Source organism: Entelurus aequoreus, linkage group LG07, assembly GCF_033978785.1.
Source record: "Entelurus aequoreus isolate RoL-2023_Sb linkage group LG07, RoL_Eaeq_v1.1, whole genome shotgun sequence".
In the NCBI taxonomy this organism is placed as follows: Eukaryota; Metazoa; Chordata; class Actinopteri; order Syngnathiformes; family Syngnathidae; genus Entelurus; species Entelurus aequoreus.
In genome coordinates, this window is record NC_084737.1 from 74,727,880 (window position 1) to 74,748,773 (window position 20,894).

Here is a 20,894-nt window from a genome sequence, read left to right on the forward strand (position 1 = left end):
GCATTAAGCTAATGTTACATGATTCGGCAATTGCTATTCAATAAATAGCTAGTTCTGCTTTAACGTCGGGTTAATATTGTGGAGGGGGCTAAATTGTTATGGAAAATAATAATGTAACGTTAGGTAATTACAGTACTCCCACCTAACATTCCTCAGGGACATTTGTATTAGATCTTTTAAGCAGGTGTTTTTTGTTTACATTGTTATTGCCTTCTGGTTAGCTAATGTTTGCCCTGCAGGTAATAGTCAATTTTCCACCCCTTTATATACTAGGTATAGTTGTAAGCCAAGTTGTTAAAGTGCACATCATTAATGTTAATTAAGCAATATCACATGAGATGGAATGCTGTTTTTTAATTTGAGCACTGCTGTGATTCGGTTAAAGATAATCATAACATAACATTCTCATATAATATGTTAATTTGCTTTCTTTAAGTAAAAAAAAGGTCAAAGACAAAGCTATTCGGTTTCTTGTGAGTATATACACTTCACTGCCGATGTGGGGGGGGGGGCGCCACCTAAAATCTTGCCTAGGGCGCCAGATTGGTTAGGGCCAGGCCTGGTTACATGTCCCTTGGCAAGTTTCACTGCAATAAGGCGCTTTTGGTAGCCATCCACAAGCTTCTGGTTGAATTTTTGACCACTCTTGACAAAATTGGTGCAGTTCAGCTAAATTTGTTGGTTTTCTGACATGAACTTGTTTCTTCAGCATTGTCCACACGTTTAAGTCAGGACTTTGGACAATGACCCCAGACACACGTCAAAAGTGGTAAAGGAATGGCTTAATCAGGCTAGAATTAAGGTTTTAGATTGGCCTTCCCAAAGTCCTGACTTAAACGTGTGGACAATGCTGAAGAAACAAGTCCATGTCAGAAAACCAACAAATTTAGCTGAACTGCACCAATTCTGTCAAGAGGAGTGGTCAAAAATTCAAGCAGAAGCTTGTGGATGGCTACCAAAAGCGCCTTATTGCAGTGAAACTTGCCAAGGGACATGTAAGCAAATATTAACATTGCTGTATGTATACTTTTGACCCAGCAAATTTGCTCACATTTTCAGTAGACCCATAATAAATTCATAAAAGAAGCAAACTTCATGAATGTTTTTAGTGAGCAACAAGTATGTGCTCCAATCACTCTATCACAAAAAAATAAGAGTTGTAGAAATTATTGGAAACTCAAGACAGCCATGACATTATGTTCTTTACATGTGTATGTAAACTTTGGATCGCGAATGTAGCTTTTATTTGTCAAAATGTAAGGCAGGAGGTCCAGTCCAGTCAATTTAATGTATTTCTTAATTTTTTGATGTATTCTTACAAAACATTTATATTTTACAGAATAGTTTAGAGCAGGGGTCACCAACCTTTTTGAAACCAAGAGCTACTTCTTGGGTACTGATTAATGCGAAGGGCTACCAGTTTGATACACACTTAAATAAATTGCCAGAAATAGCCAATTTGCTCAATTTACCTTTAACTCTATGTTATTATTATTAATAATGATATTTACACTTAATTGAACGGTTTAAAAGAGGAGAAAACACGAAAAAAATGACAATTAAATTTTGAAACATAGTTTATCTTCAATTTCGACTCTTTAGAATTCAAAATTCAACCTAAAAAAAGAAGAGAAAAACTAGCTAATTCGAATCTTTTTGAAAAAGTTAAAAAAAATAATTTATGGAACATCATTAGTAATTTTTCCTGATTAAGATTAATTTTAGAATTTTGATGACATGTTTTAAATAGATTAAAATCCAATCTACACTTTGTCAGAATATATAACAAATTGGACCAAGCTATATTTCTAACAAAGACAAATCATTATTTCTTCTAGATTTCCCAGAACAAAATTTTTAAAAGAAATTCAAAAGACTTTGAAATAAGATTTAAATTTGATTCTACAGATTTTCTACATTTGCCAGAATAATTTTTTTGAATTTTAATCATAAGTTTGAAGAAATATTTCACAAATATTCTTCGTCGAAAAAACAGAAGCTAAAATGAAGAATTAAATTAAAACTTATGTATTATTCTTTACAATAAAAAAAATAAATTTACTTGAACATTGATTTAAATTGTCAGGAAATAAGAGGAAGGAATTTAACAGGTAAAAAAGGTATATGTGTTTAAAAATCCTAAAATCATTTTTAAGGTTGTATTTTTTCTCTAAAATTGTCTTTCTGAAAGTTATAAGAAGCAAAGTAAAAAAATTAATGAATTTATTTAAACAAGTGAAGACCAAGTCTTTAAAATATTTTCTTGGATTTTCAAATTCTATTTGAGTTTTGTCTCTCTTAGAATTAAAAATGTCGGGCAAAGCGAGATCAGCTTGCTAGTAAATAAATACAATTTAAAAAATAGAGGCAGCTCACTTGGAAGTGCTGCTATTTGAGCTATTTTTAGAACAGGCCAGCGGGCTACTCATCTGGTCCTTACGGGCTACCTGGTGCCCGCGGGCACAGCGTTGGTGACCCCTGGTTTAGAGGAATTTAAAATAAAGAAAAAAAGACTCTTCTTCAGTGTTTCGGTGGTAAGTAACCATTTTTATAACACATATTTCCGCCATCTACAGGACTGGAGTGTCGCATGATTGACCATGACTTAGGACTGTTGTTTTGTGCACTCAGGATGGGTTATTGTGCGGCATTACAGCCCCTCTTATTGCTGTTAATTGGTTTCAGACATGATGCCAATAAACCAATTTCCACCAAGTAAGAATCATTAATTATAAATCAAATATTTTAATAGCTAAAGTATAAAAAAACTGTTCACCATTTTCTAAACAAGCTTTTCAACATTATGAGGTGTCAAACTCAAAAAGCCTGGAATTAAAGGCCTACTGAAATTAAATTTTGTTATTTAAACGGGGCTAGCAGATCCATTCTATGTGTCATACTTGATCATTTCGCGATATTGCCATATTTTTGCTGAAAGGATTTAGTACAGAACATCGACGATAAAGTTTGCAACTTTTGGTCGCTGATAAAAAAAAGCCTTGCCTGTACCGGAAGTAGCGTGACGTCACAGGTTGAAGGGCTCCTCACATTTCCCCATTGTTTACACCAGCAGTGAGAGCGATTCGGACCGAGAAAGCGACGATTACCCCATTAATTTGAGCGAGGATGAAAGATTCGTGGATGAGGAACGTGAAAGTGAAGGACTAGAGTGCAGTGCAGGACGTATCTTTTTTCGCTCTGACCATAACTTAGTGTGGAATCCAATGAGCCCTTGTACCTTTCTCCTTTTTCTATTGTGGATCACGGATTTGTATTTTAAACCACCTCGGATACTATATCCTCTTGAAAATGAGAGTCGAGAACGCGAAATGGACATTCACAGTGACTTTTATCTCCACGACAATACATCGGTGAAGCTCTTTAGCTACGGAGCTAACGTGATAGCATTGTGCTTAAATGCAGATAGAAACAAAAGAAATAAGCCCCTCACTGGAAAGATAGACAGAAGATCAACAATACTACTATCAGGAGACACCGAACCAAACACTGGACCTGTAACCACACGGTTAATGCTGTGCCGCCTGTCGAAGCCTAGCAATGCTGTTGCTAACGACGCCATTGAAGCTAACTTAGCTACGGGACCTCGTCAGAGCTATGCTAAAAACATTAGCTATCCACTTACGCCAGCTCTCATCTGCTCATCAACACCCGTGCTCACCTGCGTTCAAGCGATCGACGGCGCGACGTAGGACTTCACCCGATCATCGATGCGGTCGGCGGCTAGCGTCGGATAGCGCATCTGCTATCCAACTCAAAGTCCTCCTGGTTGTGTTGCTGCAGCCGGCCGCTAATACACCGATCCCACCTGCAGCTTTCTTCTTTGCAGTCTCCATTGTTCATTAAACAAATTGCAAAAGATTCACCAACACAGATGTCCAGAATACTGTGGAATTTTGCGATGAAAACAGAGCTGTTTGTATTGGGATACAATGTGTCCCAATACTTCCGCTTCAACCATTGACGTCACGCTCAAACGTCATCATATATAGACGTTTTCAACCGGAAGTTTCCCGGGAAATTTAAAATGTCACTTTATAAGTTAACCCGGCCGTATTGGCATGTGTTGCAATGTTAAGATTTCATCATTGATATATAAACTATCAGACTGCGTGGTCGGTAGTAGTGGCTTTCAGTAGGCCTTTAAAGTGCACTGTTAAAGCACTTCATTTTTTCTTACTAAATGTATTCGTTCTTTCAGTTTTGCCAGAAAAATTGCATGCGATGCATACAATTGCATGTCTTTCAAACTTGAGAACAATCTGAACATGCAAAAAAATATTGTGTAAACACGGGGGTGTCCAAAGGCATATTGTTGGATAAAACAATAATAGTAAAATTGTAAAAAAAATATATATATATGTTATGTAATGTGAAAAACTCTAAACATTGAATAAAACTCAGGTGTGTCCAAACGTCTTCTCCTAAGGGTTGCATACTGAAAAGTCAAAGTATGTAGGGGCTTTTTTGATTTTTTAATTTGTAAAAAAAACAAACACAAAAAAAAGATATTAAATATACTTTATTTAAAGATAACATTTAGGGTCAGCATTGTGTTTTAAGTGAAAGTAGATTATTAGTTATGAGTATCAAAATGTCAGCTTTTTCTCTTGACATTCTGTCTTTTTGCTCTTTTACTTATTTTTACAGATAGTATTTACCTGGGTAATAATTAATATTACACATTGTCACGTATAACCCAAAGCTGACACTAAGCTTTGTCCTTAAATGTGTGTATGTTTAGCATTTTTTACTAAATCAAAATATATTAACATACTTTGACTTTTTATTATGCTGCCCTTGTTGGAAAAAGTTGTGACGCCTGTGTTATTAACATATTTTCCTAACATTTTTGTATGCTTGTCCCCCTCACTTATGATTTCAAAAGCAAGTACGTTATCCATCAATTTGTATGTAAAAAATGGAGATGCATAGGGAATTGTGTAATAAGATAATTACATATTATAATTCATATACTGTATATTCACTGTAACATGCAGCCCTCTGAGAGCAGCTAGAAATGCAATGTGGCCCCTCAATGAAAACCGTAATGACACCCATGCTCTAGACTTATGTAACACTCAATTATTTATGAACTAGAATAAACTTTCATGAGCTCCGACGCGAGAAAGCAGCTTACCACTTGTGATCACAAGTTCGCTGCTATAAATACTTTGCCTGCGTCAGCGCTTATAATAACAATATTACAAATATTTGGTTAATATTCAAGTCACGAAATGTAAATGGAGTATTATTGGCGCTTTTTGGACGTTTTTTATTGGGTTTTACGGGCAGAATAGAGGACCTCCCCTTGGCTCCATGTAAGCGGTAACTTAAAAGACATGCAATTGTATGCATCGCACGCAATGTTTCTGTCAAAATTGAAAGAACGAATACATTTAGTAAGAAAAGATGAAGTGCTTTAACAGTGCACTTTACTTCCAGGCTTTTGCGGGCCGCACAAAACAATGTGGCGGGCCAGAACTGGCCCCAGGGCCTTGAGTTTGACACCTGTGGATTAGACTAGTGTTTTTCAACCACTGTGCCGCGGCACATTAGTGTGCCTTGAGTTACAGTCTGGTGTGCCATGGGAGATTATGTAGTTTCACCTATTTGGGTTAAAAATATTTTTTGCAAACCAGTAATTACAATCCGCAAATAATGCGCCGTTGTTGAGTGTCTGTGCTGTCTAGAGCTCGGCAGAGTAACCGTGTAATACTCTTCCATATCAGTAGGTGGCTAATTGCTTTGTAGATGCCGGGAACATGGTTTGTAATGATCACAATATGTGGGAGGCAGCGTGCAGGTAAAAAGGTATCCAACACTTAAACCAAAAATAAACAAAAGGTGAGTGCCCCTAATAAAAGGCATTGAAGCATAGGGATGGCTATGCAGAACGAAACTAAAACTGAACTGGCTGCAAAGTAAACAAAAACAGAATGCTGGACGACAGCAAAGACTTACAGCGTGTGGAGCAGACGGCGTCCACCAAGTACATCCGTACATGACATGACAATCAAAAATGTCCCCACAAAGAAGGATAGCGTCCGTACAACTTGAATAGTCTTGATTGCGAAAACAAAGCAGGTGCGGGGAATAGCGTTCGAGGAAGACATGAAACTGCTCCAGGAAAATACCAACAAAAGAGGAAAAGCCACCAAAACAAGAACTAAAACACTACACACAGGAAAACACCAAAAAAGTCAAAATAAGTCACAGCGTGATGTGACAGGTGGTGACAGTACACCTACTTTGAGACAAGAGCTATAGTGATGCATGGTTGGTTATGGTTTAAATTCATATCCAACAATTGCGAGAGCGACTTTTTATTGTCAATATCGGCTACTGAGTTAACATTTTTTTATATTTTCTGCTGGTGTTGTGCCTCAGAATTTTTTCAATGAAAAATGTGCCTTGGCTCAGAAAAGGTTTAATTAGACCAGGGGTCACCAACGCGGTGCCCGCGGGCACCAGGTAGCCCGTAAGGACCAGATGAGTAGCCCGCTGGCCTGTTCTAAAAATACTCACTTACCAGTGAGCTGCCTCTATTTTTTAAATTGTATTTATTTACTAGCAAGCTGGTCTCGCTTTGCCCGACATTTTTAATTCTAAGAGAGACAAAACTCAAATAGAATTTGAAAATCCAAGAAAATATTTTAAAGACTTGGTCTTCACTTGTTTAAATAAATTAATTATTTTTTTACTTTGCTTCTTATAACTTTCAGAAAGACAATTTTAGAGAAAAAATCCAACCTTAAAAATGATTTTAGGATTTTTAAACACATGTACCTATTTACCTTTTAATTTCCTTCCTCTTCTTTCCTGACAATTTAAATCAATGTTCAAGTTATTTTTTTATTTTTATTGTAAAGAATAATAAATACATTTTAATTTAATTCTTCATTTTAGCTTCTGTTTTTTCGACGAAGAATATTTGTGAAATATTTCTTCAAACTTATTATGACTAAAATTCAAAAAAAATATTCTGGCAAATCTAGAAAATCTGTAGAATCAAATTTAAATCTTATTTCAAAGTCTTTTGATTTTCTTTTAAAATTTTTGTTCTGGGAAATCTAGAAGAAATAATGATTTGTCTTTGTTAGAAATATAGCTTGGTCCAATTTGTTATGTATTCTGACAAAGTGCAGATTGGATTTTAACCTATTTAAAACATGTCATCAAAATTCTAAAATTAATCTTAATCAGGAAAAATTACTAATGATGTTCCATGAATTATTTTTTTTAATTTTTTTCAAAAAGATTCGAATTAGCTAGTTTTTCTCTTCTTTTTTTCGGTTGAATTTTGAATTTTAGAGAGTCGAAATTGAAGATAAACTATGTTCCAAAATTGAATTGTCATTTTTTTCTCGTGTTTTCTCCTCTTTTAAACCGTTCAATTAAGTGTAAATATCATTAATTATTAATAATAACATAGAGTTAAAGGTAAATTGAGCAAATTGGCTATTTCTGCCAATTTATTTAAGTGTGTATCAAACTGGTAGCCCTTCGCATTAATCAGTACCCAAGAAGTAGCTCTTGGTTTCAAAAAGGTTGGTGACCCCTGAATTAGACTATTCACGCTCTGATCAGTAATAATTTAAATGAAAAAAATAATAGCCTTCCCCTCAGGGAAATGTCTGATTAGTTAATAATAATTATTATTATTATTACTATTATTCAAGGAAGGATCAGCTCAAACAAGCTGAGAGAAGGAGACGATTATACACAAGAAGTTGCAACGTCACCTGTTGCTAAAGTTAACCCAGAAGCAGGGCATCTCTTCCATAACAGGCCTTATGAAAGCTGTGTAAGTGCACTAGGACTATGGCATTGCACCACATTCATTCATGTGTTCATATATACATATAAGTAACCCCCCTTACCTTCTCCTCTCCACCCTCCCCCATCTGAGCAGCATACAAACAATAATAACAGGAGACACCAAAAGGACGTTTAAATAAGAAAAACACTATTAACCACCTTCAATCAAACCAATCTCAGCGACTCACCCATGGTCATGTGCTTTTAACGCCTGACACTATCCAAAACAAGGTGAGCGGGCTCCTCCATGCTGACGTCCTCAGTGAGGACGACCTCACAAGTGAGACCAGCCTCTCGCCGCCACTCAGAAGGCCATCGGGACAATTACAAAACCACTGGTCAATGAAAGCTGCCCCGCGCCGCCGTGTGTAGGAAGCCTCCCCGGCCGCCCTGCTTTCACGGCTTCCTCCTCCTCCTCCTCGCCCTCATTCCCCACTCCTCCCTTGCATACTGATACATGGTGATGTCAGCAAGCCACGCCCCCTCCAGAGGCTGCCTTAGGTAACAAGGGTAGGGGGTTCAACCGCACATACAAACACATAGTCATCTTTTTTTTTTTTAACCTTAGATTGGATTTGGAATTATCACCACGTGTTTTCTTTTTCTGGTTTATGTTGCATCTGAACTTGAATGACTTAAATGGCTCGCATTTTGATTGATTTTGATTGAGACTTTTATTAGTAGGTTGCACAGTGAAGTACATATTCAGTACAATTGACCACTAAATGGTAACACCCGAATAAGTTTTTCAAGTTGTTTAAGTCAGGGTCCACTTAAATTGATTCATGATACAGATATATACTATCAATTTTTTTTAATGAAATTAACATTAAAAACACAATATATACATTATATATCAATATAAATCAATACAGTCTGCAGGGATACAGTCCGTAAGCACACATGATTGTATTTATTTATGTAAAAAAAAAAAAGTAAATTTTTTTTTTCTTCTTTAAATACACTACACTTATTAGACACTGAACAAATATCATTTAAATATAGTATAAATATGCAACAACTGAACACATGTAATTATGAAGGAGAAATGGTCAGCTTGATTAAAACAGGACAAGAAAATGGTGTTATCAGGTCCATGAACTCCAGGACCTCTTTAAGGCCACTGTGTTGGTATGTACTTAGCTCTCATGGTCACACACACACACACACACACGCACACACTTGTATTTGTTACCTTCTTGAGACCTCCGAAAAATGCCTACCTCTTTAGGACCACCCTTTCTAGATATATAAAGATTGGTATTTACAACATTAACAATACATACATACTATGCAAATATTAAAAAAGCTTGTTGTGAAAAATGAGTTGGAATTTCACAAGAAAAAGGTCACAATTTCACAAGAAAAACTTTGAATTTTGGCAGTATTATAATAAAAGTTGTATTTTTTTCTCAACACAAGTCAAGATTTCACGAGAAAAACGGAACATTTGTGCAATTTGGAATTTTACTCAATAACAGTCACAATTTTACAAGACAGCTTAAAATTTGGGCAATTTTATGAAAAGAGTCGTATTTTTACTCGACAAAAGTCACAATTTTATAAGAAAACTGAAATTTTGGCAATAGAATAATAATTGGAATTTTACTTGGCAAAATTATGACAAAAGTCATCATTTTACTCAAAATATGTCACTATTTTACAAGAACAACAAAAACATTGGCAATATTCTGATACAAGTCGGAATTTTATATGACAAATGTCACCATTTTGCATTAAAAAGTAATAATTTTACGTACAAAAGTAATACGTTTACCAGAAAATATTGCAATATTACAGAAACAGAAAGAATATGAGAAATTGTTCCCAATTTTATAAGAAAAAAGTCGACACATTGTGAGAAAAAGACTGATTTTATTTTTTATTTTTTAAATATTTTGTTTGTAATTGGTTTTTAATCTTCATTATTTACTTGAAGTTATTACAGTATCTCTCTATATACATATATATATATTTTAAAAAAAAAACATTTTGGCCAAAGGAGGCGCATTTCAATTTCTTCCACACACTTGTTATTTTATATGTTGACGAGAGGAGGAGCACTTTTAAAACCCACACACAGTCAATTTGAAAAATCCCTCCTTTTTGGGACAACCCACATTTGGATAGATTTCCCCACCAGGGGTGCAAATGAGACATATGGAAGGTACTTTTCCTTGTTGATGTCTCAAGAGATGTGGAAATACAAGAACACACACACACACACACACACACACACACACACACACACACACACACACACACACACACACACACACACACTTGTATTTGTTACCTTCTTGAGACCTCGAAAAATCCATACCTCTTTAGGACCACCCTTTCTAGATATATAAAGATTGGTATTTACAACATTAACAATACATACATACTATGCAAATATTAAAAAAGCTTGTTGTGAAAAATGAGTTGGAATTTCACAAGAAAAAGGTCACAATTTCACAAGAAAAACTTTGAATTTTGGCAGTATTATAATAAAAGTCGTATTTTTTTATATTTGTGCAATATTATGATAACATTTGGAATTTTACTCAATAACAGTCACAATTTTACAAGACAGCTTAAAATTTGGGCAATTTTATGAAAAGAGTCGTATTTTTACTCGACAAAAGTCACAATTTTATAAGAAAACTGAAATTTTGGCAATATAATAATAATTGGAATTTTACTTGGCAAAATTATGACAAAAGTCATCATTTTACTCAAAATATGTCACTATTTTACAAGAATAACAAAAAAATTGGCAATATTGTGATACAAGTCGGAATTTTATATGACAAATGTCACCATTTTGCATTAAAAAGTAATAATTTTACATACAAAAGTAATAAGGTTACCAGAAAATATTGCAATATTACAGAAACAGAAAGAACATGAGAAATTGTTCCCAATTTTATAAGAAAAAAGTCGACACATTGTGAGAAAAATACTGATTTTATTTTTATTTTTTAAATATTTTGTTTGTAATTGGTTTTTAATCTTCATTATTTACTTGAAGTTATTACAGTATCTTTCTATATACATATATATATAATTAAAAAAAACAAAATTTTGGCCAAAGGAGGCGCATTTCAATTTCTTCCACACACTTGTTATTTCATATGTTGACCAGAGGAGGAGCACTTTTAAAACTTTTTGAAAAATCCCTCCTTTTTGGGACAACCCACATTTGGATAGATTTCACCACCAGGGGTGCAAATGAGACATATGGAAGGTACTTTTCCTTGTTGATGTCTCAAGAGATGTCGGAAATACAAGAACACACACACACACACACACACACACACACACACACACACACACACACACACACACACACACACACACACGCACGCGCACACACACGCACACACACAAACACACACACTAACACACACAGCTATGCAGCTGGGGGGAGGGGCAGCCACCAAGCCTGAGGGAGGGGGAGGAGGAGGCGGAGTTAAGGGCAAAGTGAAGGGGGACTGGCTCGGAAGTCATAACGAGAAACACACACACACACACACACACACACACACATGTATACACACACGCACACACACGTGCGCACGTTCACCTTTGCCACACTAGCACAGTTCTAGTCATGTAGCCCCGCCCCCTTAGAGCACAAACACTCACATTCTCTGGTTTCTGTTGCTTTGACTGACAAGCGATATTGAAGACCCGCTGCACAGGCACACACACGATAGCAACTACAAACCAATACCCTACGTTTATTTCAAGGGACTGTGGAATGTTTTGACAAATGCCACATGAATCGGAAGTGGTTTCGTAAGAAAATGCAATATATCCTGTTAAAAGGGGCCAAGTGAGGCCCGCAAAATGTACTTTAATCGACCTACAATACAGTCTAAAGACAAAATAAAAGTTAGGGCTGTGAATCTTTGGGTGTCCCACGATTCGATTCAATATCGATTCTTGGGTCACGAGTCGATTCAAAATCGATTTTTTTTTTTTCAATTCAACACGATTCTTTCCCGATTCAAAAGGATTCTCTATTCATTCAATACATAGATTTCAGCAGGATCTACCCCAGTCTGCTGACATGCAAGCAGAGTAGTAGATTTTTGTAAAAAGCTTTTATAATTGTAAAGGACAATGTTTTATCAACTGATTGCAATAATGGAAATTTGTTTTAACTATTAAATGAACCAAAAATATGACTTATTTTATCTTTGTGAAAATATTGGACACAGTGTGTTGTCAAGCTTATGAGATGCGATGCAAGTGTAAGCCACTGTGAATCTATTGTTCTTTTTTTTTATAAATGTCTAATGATAATGTCAATGAGGGATTTTTAATCACTGCTATGTTGAAATTGTAACTAATATTGATACTGTTGTTGATAATATTCATTTTTGTTTCACTACTTTTGGTTTGTTCTGTGTCGTGTTTGTGTCTCCTCAATTGCTCTGTTTATTGCAGTTCTGAGTGTTGCTGGGTCGGGTTTGGTTTTGGAATTGGATTGCATTGTTATGGTATTGCTGTGTATTGTTTTGTTGGATTGGTTAATTTAAAAAAATTTAAAAAAATAAAATAAAAAATAAAAATAATAAAAATAAATAAAAAATCGATTTAAAAAAAATTAGAATCGATTCTTAATCGCACAACGTGAGAATCGCGATTCAAATTCAAATCGATTTTTTCCCACACCTCTACTTTTTATACTTTTTGTACTTCAATGTGTTGCCGTGCGTTTTGTGCTTCCCACACCGTTTTGCACACCTTCCCACTACACCTCTTCATTTTTGTTTACCTGTGTTTCACAACAAAGGGCTTCCTTCATGCACCTGCCTGCCGTCTCTGCATGCCGGGGTGCAGAAAAACACCAACCGTAACGGCCAACATTGATTTGAGAAACGAATCGGTCACAGAAGCTATTAAACTCGTCCTGTAAGACAAGATACCATTTTTTATTGTATTTATAACCCTATCATTTATAACCTTATAATTATACAGTACAGTTCACAATATACTGTAAACCCTAATTTATGTGTGTATCTATTCAATAGTAAAATAGCTCAGGAGGGTTCAGCGTATTTAAACACTGAAGGTGTCTAGTAAAGAGAAAAACATGAAGAATGGGTCTTAAAAGAGTCGTCGTCTTATATTCAGGACAGTACAGTATTCATAAATGGCCATATGTAAGCCATCTATTCATTAGGACAACATGAAGTATTTACACAATGGGATGAATTGCATCAATGAAGCAATAAGCCTGAGAGCAAAATCGCAGTTATGGCTGCCCTCAGAGGGCTGCTTGTGAAGTGAAGTGAATTATATTTATATAGCGCTTTTCTCTAGTGACTCAAAGCGCTTTACATAGTGAAAGCCAATATGTAAGTTACATTTAAACCAGTGGGGGTGGCACTGGGTGCAGGTAAGTAAAGTGTCTTGCCCAAGGACCCAACGGCAGTGACTAGGATGGCGAAAGCGGGAATCGAACCTGGAACCCTCAAGTTGCTGGCACGGCCACTCTATCAACCGAGCTTTGCCGCCCCATTGTAACCGTGAATAACTCACGGAAATTAATATATTGGGATCCCCCAATTATTATACAATTGCCTATGCATTTATTATATATTTTTTTATACACACTGTAAAAAAAAAAAGTAATCTTCTGATTTTGCAGTAAAAAACTGCCAGCTCACGCGCTACAATTTTCCATAAAATTTACAGTGAATTTTACAGCATATTACAGTAAATTGAAAAAGGTACTATAGGTTTTTTTTTTTTTTTTTTTTTAATTTTCATTTTTACAGTGAACAATTTAACGCATAACTTCCTTTGAAATCCTAATTCAAGATATTTATTATTATTTTTATTTGAACTAAAATTGTTTTTGAAAAATATGATACCGTATTTTTCGGAGTATAAGTCGCTCCGGAGTATAAGTCACACTGCCCGAAAATCAGTGTTTCCCACACATTCATTTATTTGTGGCGGCCCGCCACGGAAGAATTAAGGCCGCTACAAATAGATTTTTTTTTTTTTTAATAATTTTTTTTTTTTTTGTGTGTCCTGTCCAGCTTCTCAGGCAAATCATATAGTTGATGTAGATACCCATATAGGCTGTTCAGATTTACTTTACAAAAGAGAAGTGTATGATCAAGATTTTTGGAGCTCTTTGTTCAGTGGATCAGATGTTTGATGAAGCTCTGTGTCTATCTACCACCACTACTGTTTTCTGTTTATTTGTTACTGACTGTGGCAGGACACCTCTGCCTCTGTTTCACTTTATGTTGCTGGTAAATAATATGGTTGTAGTAGTAGGCTAAAGTTAAATTATTTAGTATGCACTAATTAAAGGGGCAGAGCTTTAAGAGACATTTAAGCTTTTATACTTTTATAAAGATATATTTTTTGTAAGAACCACAATTAATAAATATATTTCAGTGAATAACTTATTGTTCAAATCTGTATATAAATATGTACATAAAGTGTTGTAATTATATTGTAAAATGGATGGATGGACGTTTAAAACAAAACTGTTATTATTAATTAGTAAGTATACATTTTTTTGAGGCTTTTTAGAGAAAATCATATCATTGTAGTAAATTATGCAAATTACTCGATGATGTCATGGTGACCACGCCCATAGCCACGCCCCCACCGCCACAGGTACCTTGGCAGTTTATGGGAAACACTGAAAATGCATAATAAAGAAGGAAAAAACCATATATAAGTCGCACTGGAGTATAAGTCACATTTTTGGGGGAAATTTATTTGATAAAACCCAACACCAAGACTAGGCATTTAAAAGGCAATTTAAAATAAATAAAGAATAGTGAACAACAGGCTGAATAAGTGTACGTTATATGAGGCATAAATAACCAACTGAGAAGGTGCCTGGTATGTTAACTTAACATATTATGGTAAGAGTCATTCAAATAACTATAACATATAGAACATGCTATACGTTTACCAAACAATCTGTCACTCCTAATCGCTAAATCCCATGAAATCTTATACGTCTAGTCTCTTACGTGAATGAGCTAAATAATATTATTTGATATTTTACGCTAATGTGTTAATAATTTCACACATAAGTCGCTCCCGAGTATAAGTCGCACCCCCGGCCAAACTATGAAAAAAAACTGCGACTTATAGTCAGAAAAATACGGTAGTAAAATAATTGTTGCATTACTACATAATATGTAAGTTTAAATAATACGCAATTGCATGCAATACATGTATTTTTTTTTCTGTCAATATAAAAAGAACAAACACATTCAGTGAGAAAAGATCAAATACTTTCATAATATTTCAAGGCTTTCGCGAGCCACTTTAAATGACGTGGCGGGCCTCCAGTTTGACACCGGTGATCCAAGACGAAGTGGACTTCGCGCGAAAGTGATGAATGTGACTGAACAGTACGAGTAAGGTCATACTGTGCTCATACTAACCTATGAGCCTACATTTGACACATTCCTGCACACGCACTTTGCAACCTGGCAGTTTGTTGTGTCAGTATGTGGAGCAGCTGGTGGGACGGTATCACATCCCACTCATCTCTCTGTGCAACCTCAGCATCATCAAGGCACACACACACACACACACACACACACACACACACACACACACACACACACACACACACACACACACACACACACACACACACACACACACACACACACACACACACACACACACACACACACACACACACACACACACGCTATGCATACATGCATTGCCATCAATGTTGACCCCAAAAGGAACAATATGAATGCACCGATACGCAAGTTTGAATCTTTTTAACAGACTTTGTTTAACTTTGGACCAAAAGTTCAAGCCAGTTCTCCCGACTGATGAAAGCAACAGGTGTGTGTGACAGAATGAGAGAAAACATGTTGTTTTTCCACACTCTGAAGGCAAGAACGAGAGAGATGCTGTTTACGCCCACACACAGAGGGGAGCAACAGGCTAATTAACAGACTGCTCCTCCGTGTGTGTATGTCCAGCAATGTGTGTGTGTGTGTGTGTGTGTGTGTGTGTGTGTGTGTGTGTGTTTGCATGTCATGAAAGATGTGACTAAGCCGAGTCATGTGTGCTAAGAGCCAATAACATAAAGCAAACACACACTCTCTTTAAAAAGGTGCACTATAGAGTAAAATCTACAACGTTAAATACAAACCCCAAAAGCAGTGAAGTTGGCACGTTGTGTAAATGGTAAATAAAATCAGAATACAATGATTTGCAAATCCCTTTCAACCTATATTCCATTGAATAGACCGCAAAGACAAGATACTTAATGTTCGAACTGGAAAACGTTGTTATTTTTTGCAAATATTAGCTCATTTGGAATTTGATGCCTGCAACATGTTTCAAAAAAGCTGGCACAAGTGGCAAATAAGACTGAGAAAGTTGAGGCATGCTCATCAAACACTTATTTGGAACATCCCACAGGTGAACAGGCTAATTGGGAACAGGTGGGTGCCATGATTGGGTATAAGAGCTGCTTCCATGAAATGCTCAGTCATTCACAAACAAGGATGGGGCGAGGGTCACCACTTTGTGAACAGATGCGTGAGCAAATTGTCGAACAGTTTAAGAACAACATTTCTCAACGAGCGATTGCAAGGAATTTAGGGATTTCACCATCTACCGTCCGTAATATCATCAAAAGTTTCCGAGAATCTGGAGAAATCACTGCATGTAAGCGATGATATTACGGACCTTCGATCCCTCAGGCGGTACTGCATCAAAAACCGACATCAGTGTGAAAAGGAACACTTCAGAAAACCGATGTCAGTAACTACATCTGTAAGTGCAAGTTAAAACTCAACTACGCAAAACCAAAGCCATTTATCAACAACACCCAGAAACGCCGCCGGCTTCGCTGGGCCCCAGCTCATCTAAGATGGACTGATGCAAAGTGGAAAAGTGATCTGTGGTCTGACGAGTCCACATTTCAAATTGTTTTTGGAAACGGTGGACGTCATGTCCTCCGGACCAAAGAGGAAAAGAACCATCCCGACTGTTATAGGCGCAAAGTTCAAAAGCCAGCATCTGTGATGGTATGGGGGTGTATTAGTACTAAAGACATGGGTAACTTACACATCTGTGAAGGCACCAATAATGCTGAAAGGTACATACAGGTTTTGGAGCAACATATGTTGCCATCCGAACAATGTATTTTTCATGGACGCCCCTGCTTATTTCACCAAGACAATGCCAAGCCACATTCTGCACGTGTTACAGGAAATACAGGACTCTCTGAAAAAATTGTGGTGTGGCTGTTTCAAGATGCGCAATAAGGAGGCAATTGAAGAAAAATGGGCTGCATGGTCGAGTCGCCAGAAGAAAGCCATTTCTGCGCAAATGTCACAAAGTATCCCGCTTACATTACGCCAAACAGCACAGTGACAAGCCTCAAAACTTCTGGAACAAAGTAATTTGGAGTGATGGCTTTCTTCTGGCGACTCGACCATGCAGCCCATTTTTCTTCAAGTGCCTCTTTATTGTGCATCTTGAAACAGCCACACCACAATTTTTTCAGAGAGTCCTGTAATTCAGCTGAAGTTATTTGTGGATTTTTCTTTGCATCTCGAACCATTTTCCTGGCAGTTGTGGCTGAAATCTTTGCTGGTCTACCAGAATCCCTCATTTTCCACTTCTTAATCAGCGTTTGAACACTGCTGATTGGCATTCTCAATTCCTTGGATATCTTTTTATACCCCTTTCCTGTTTTATGCAGTTCAATTACCTTTTCTCGCAGATCCTTTGACAATTATTTTGCCTTCCCCATGACTCAGAATCCAGAAACATGTGTGCAGCACTGGATGAAAGATGCAATGGTCTGTCAGAAGCCCAGAAACTCACTGACCTTTTATACGCACACATAAATTACAAACAAACATGTCACAAAGGTGATGATTGGAACGTTGATTAGCCATTCAAACCTGTTTGTGTCAACTTTTGTGCATGTTATCAGATCAAAGTCACTGGGGTATGTAAACTTTTGATCAGGGTCATTTGGGTACTTTCTTTTGTCATTTTGATTTAAAAAGAGTAAACAGTTGTTTGCCAATAAATAGCTTCACACAAGCATTAAGCATGAGTGGAAGAAAGGTTTTGTGTTATCATTCATATTCTCTGCAGAATGGCCAAGAAATCATAAATTCTCCCAGGGTATGTAAACTTATGAGCACAACTGTATATACACACACTGTATATACCAGGGGTCACCAACCTTTTTGAAACCAAGGGCTACTTCTTGGGTACTGATTAATGCGAAGGGCTACCATTTAGATACACACTTAAATAAATTGCCAGAAGTAGCCAATTTGCTCAATTTACCTTTAACTCTGTTATTATTAATAATTAATTATATTTATCTTTGTGGAAACACTGATCATCTTAATGATTTCTCACAATAAATATATATTGAAACAGATAAATATCAATATGCAACACTTTATTTTTATATTTTCTCTAAGTGCACATTTTTCAAATTGAACATTTTCAAATGATCACTTCTAAGACAGTCTTGTGAAATCATAATATCCCATTTTAACTAGCTAGCCACTAACATTTTTTAACAAATCATGAATTACTTTGCACCATGTTTGTACAAATAATAACTCATGTAAAATACAAAAGTAAACTCTCAAATTTTTAAATCATGTCACACTTTGAACTGGACACCAAATCTGTTATCTGTTTCTTTGTCAGTTAGTGGGAAGCCTGGCATTGCATGCTGTTAACTAGTGTGTTGTACTCTGGTGTGTAACTTGACACTGCAACTCTGAGTGAGTCTTGCAGATGTGCATCAGTGAGGCGTGTTCTGTATTTGTTCTTGATGAAGTTCATGTCAGAAAAGGCTGATTCACAAGGATAAGATTTTTCCTCATTGTTTGCGGAACCTTCTTAATCTTTTGGACATATTTTCACAGCAATCTGGCCTTAAGCTTAATTATGATAAATGTAAAATGTTAAGGATCGGAAATCTAAAGGGAACGTCCTTTCGAATGGAATGCAAAGTGCCTGTTTTGTGGACAGATGGACCAGTTAACATACTTGGTGTTGTTGTCCCAGAAAATCGGGAAGATCTAGGCTCAGTAAATTATGATAATCGACTAAGAAAGCTAGACAAAATTATGCAATTATGGAAAGGGAAATCCCTAACCTTGTATGGTAAAAGGTCTATTGCCAACTCGTTAATTATTCCTCAATTTATTTATTTGTTTTTGTTATTACCAGCTCCATCACAAAACTTTTTTAAGATTTATGAGCGGAGGGTCTTCGATTTTGTCTGGAACGGCAAACCAGAAAAGATTAAAAGAAAGGTTTTGTACAAAGAGTATGAATATGGGGGCCTGAAACTTCTCAACCTTGAAGCTATGTGTCTGTCTTTAAAAGCATCAATTGTTCCAAAGATGTATTTAAACATTGAGTGGTACACAAATGTCCTGTTGGACAAAAAACATGTACTGTATCAAAAGAAATTGTATCCTTTTTTACAAGTGATCCCCTCCCAGAGAGTCTGCTGGGAAACATAAAGGAAACAATCCACTCATAGTGGTGTTTTCAATTTTATGTGCCAGAAAAAAGAGACGATATTTTGCAGCAGTTAATATGGATGAACTCTAATATTGTAATAGATGGAAAGCCTTTCTTTTGGAAAAATATGTTTGAAAGAGGAATCATTTTTGTCAATGATATTATCAATGAGAATGGTAAAATTATGAAGTATGATGAATTTAGAGCTATGTATGGTGATGCTTGCTCAAGCTTTTCATTTTATCAACTAACTGGAGTAATTGGGAAAAGATGGAAACAAATAATTAATTATGGAACTACTAAATTATTAGTTTGTAAACCTCTAATAAGAAATTCTAGTTGGCAAAAAGGAACTAAAATAAATAGAAAAATATATAATTTTTATTTAATAAAGAAATCTTTGAAGGCTGCCTCATACAACACAAATGGAAAATGGGAGGACTTTTTTGACTGCCCGTTGCCATGGGATGCCATATTCAAACTAATCTATAAAACCACTATCGATGTGCAAAATCGTTATTTTCAAATTAAAATTATTTATAACTTCTTACCCACAGGTAAAATGTTAAAATTATGGAATATGAGAGAGTCAGATGATTGCCGATTTTGTTGTCAGGAGCCTGAATCCACCCTGCATTTGTTTTGGTATTGTCATATTGTGTCTTTGTTTTGGGTGGAAGTTGAAAAAATGTGTTTAAGGATTGGTTTGTTTATGAAGCTTAATGTGGTTTCTGATATTTTAGGAGAGTTCATTGACAATCATGATTTAGTCAATTTAATTATAGTACTCGGTAAAATGATTATTTTTAAGGCCAAAAACAGATATTCACTTAGTATTACTTTCTTTAAAACATTTATTCAGTATTTTCTAACTTTAGAAAGTTACATGGTTGAAAACGATAATGATGCCAAAAAACATTAAAAAAAAGATGAGAAGTCCTCAAAGGCTTATTTTGAAAGTATAATTATGTTTATAGATTATATGATATCTGTTGTTGTGTTCCCTAATTTGAGTGACCTGGACATAATCTGGACTGTACATAAATGCTTATTTTGAAAATGTAATTTTGTTTATAAATTATATGCAATCTGTTGTGTTCCCTAATTTTTTTCTGTGTACATGAATGAAGGTGTGTGTTGCTGAGTCCGACTTGGACATTTTCTGGACTGGGCCTGGTTTAAAAAACCCTTTAAACAAATCTAATTTCATTGACAACCTGGTCTGTTGAAGATAAGGCCCTTTTTAAAAAAAATAAAATAAAATAAGATAAATAAATAAAAAACATTTTCTTGGATAAAAAAGAAAGTAAAACAATATAAAAATAATTACATAAAAAATATTAATTAATGAAAATGTTAGTGGACCAGCAGCCTATACAATCATGTGTGCTTCAGGGACTGTGTCCCTTGCAGATGTGTTGTCTATGTTGTGGGAACCAGAATATTGGTAGCAGAAAGAAATAACCCCTTTTGTGTGAGTGGGTGTGGATGAGTGTGCATGAGGGAGGTTGTGTGGGTTGATGCACTGATTG

General features: G+C 35.8%; 1 protein-coding gene across 5 annotated transcripts in view; it reads right to left on the minus strand.

The window, feature by feature from the left end:
- LOC133654259 (helicase ARIP4-like) overlaps positions 1-20,894 on the minus strand; it is a 244,424-nt gene that overhangs the window by 97,877 nt on the left and 125,653 nt on the right. Inside the window, exon 1 of one of the 5 annotated variants that reach the window (XM_062054490.1) lies at positions 8,028-8,180. The exons of the other annotated variants lie outside the window; for them this stretch is intronic. Coding sequence (XP_061910474.1) covers positions 8,028-8,037 — 10 coding nt within the window. The 5' untranslated portion in view covers positions 8,038-8,180. Of the gene's footprint in view, positions 1-8,027; positions 8,181-20,894 lie in introns of those variants that run through there. 5 annotated transcript variants of the gene reach the window in all.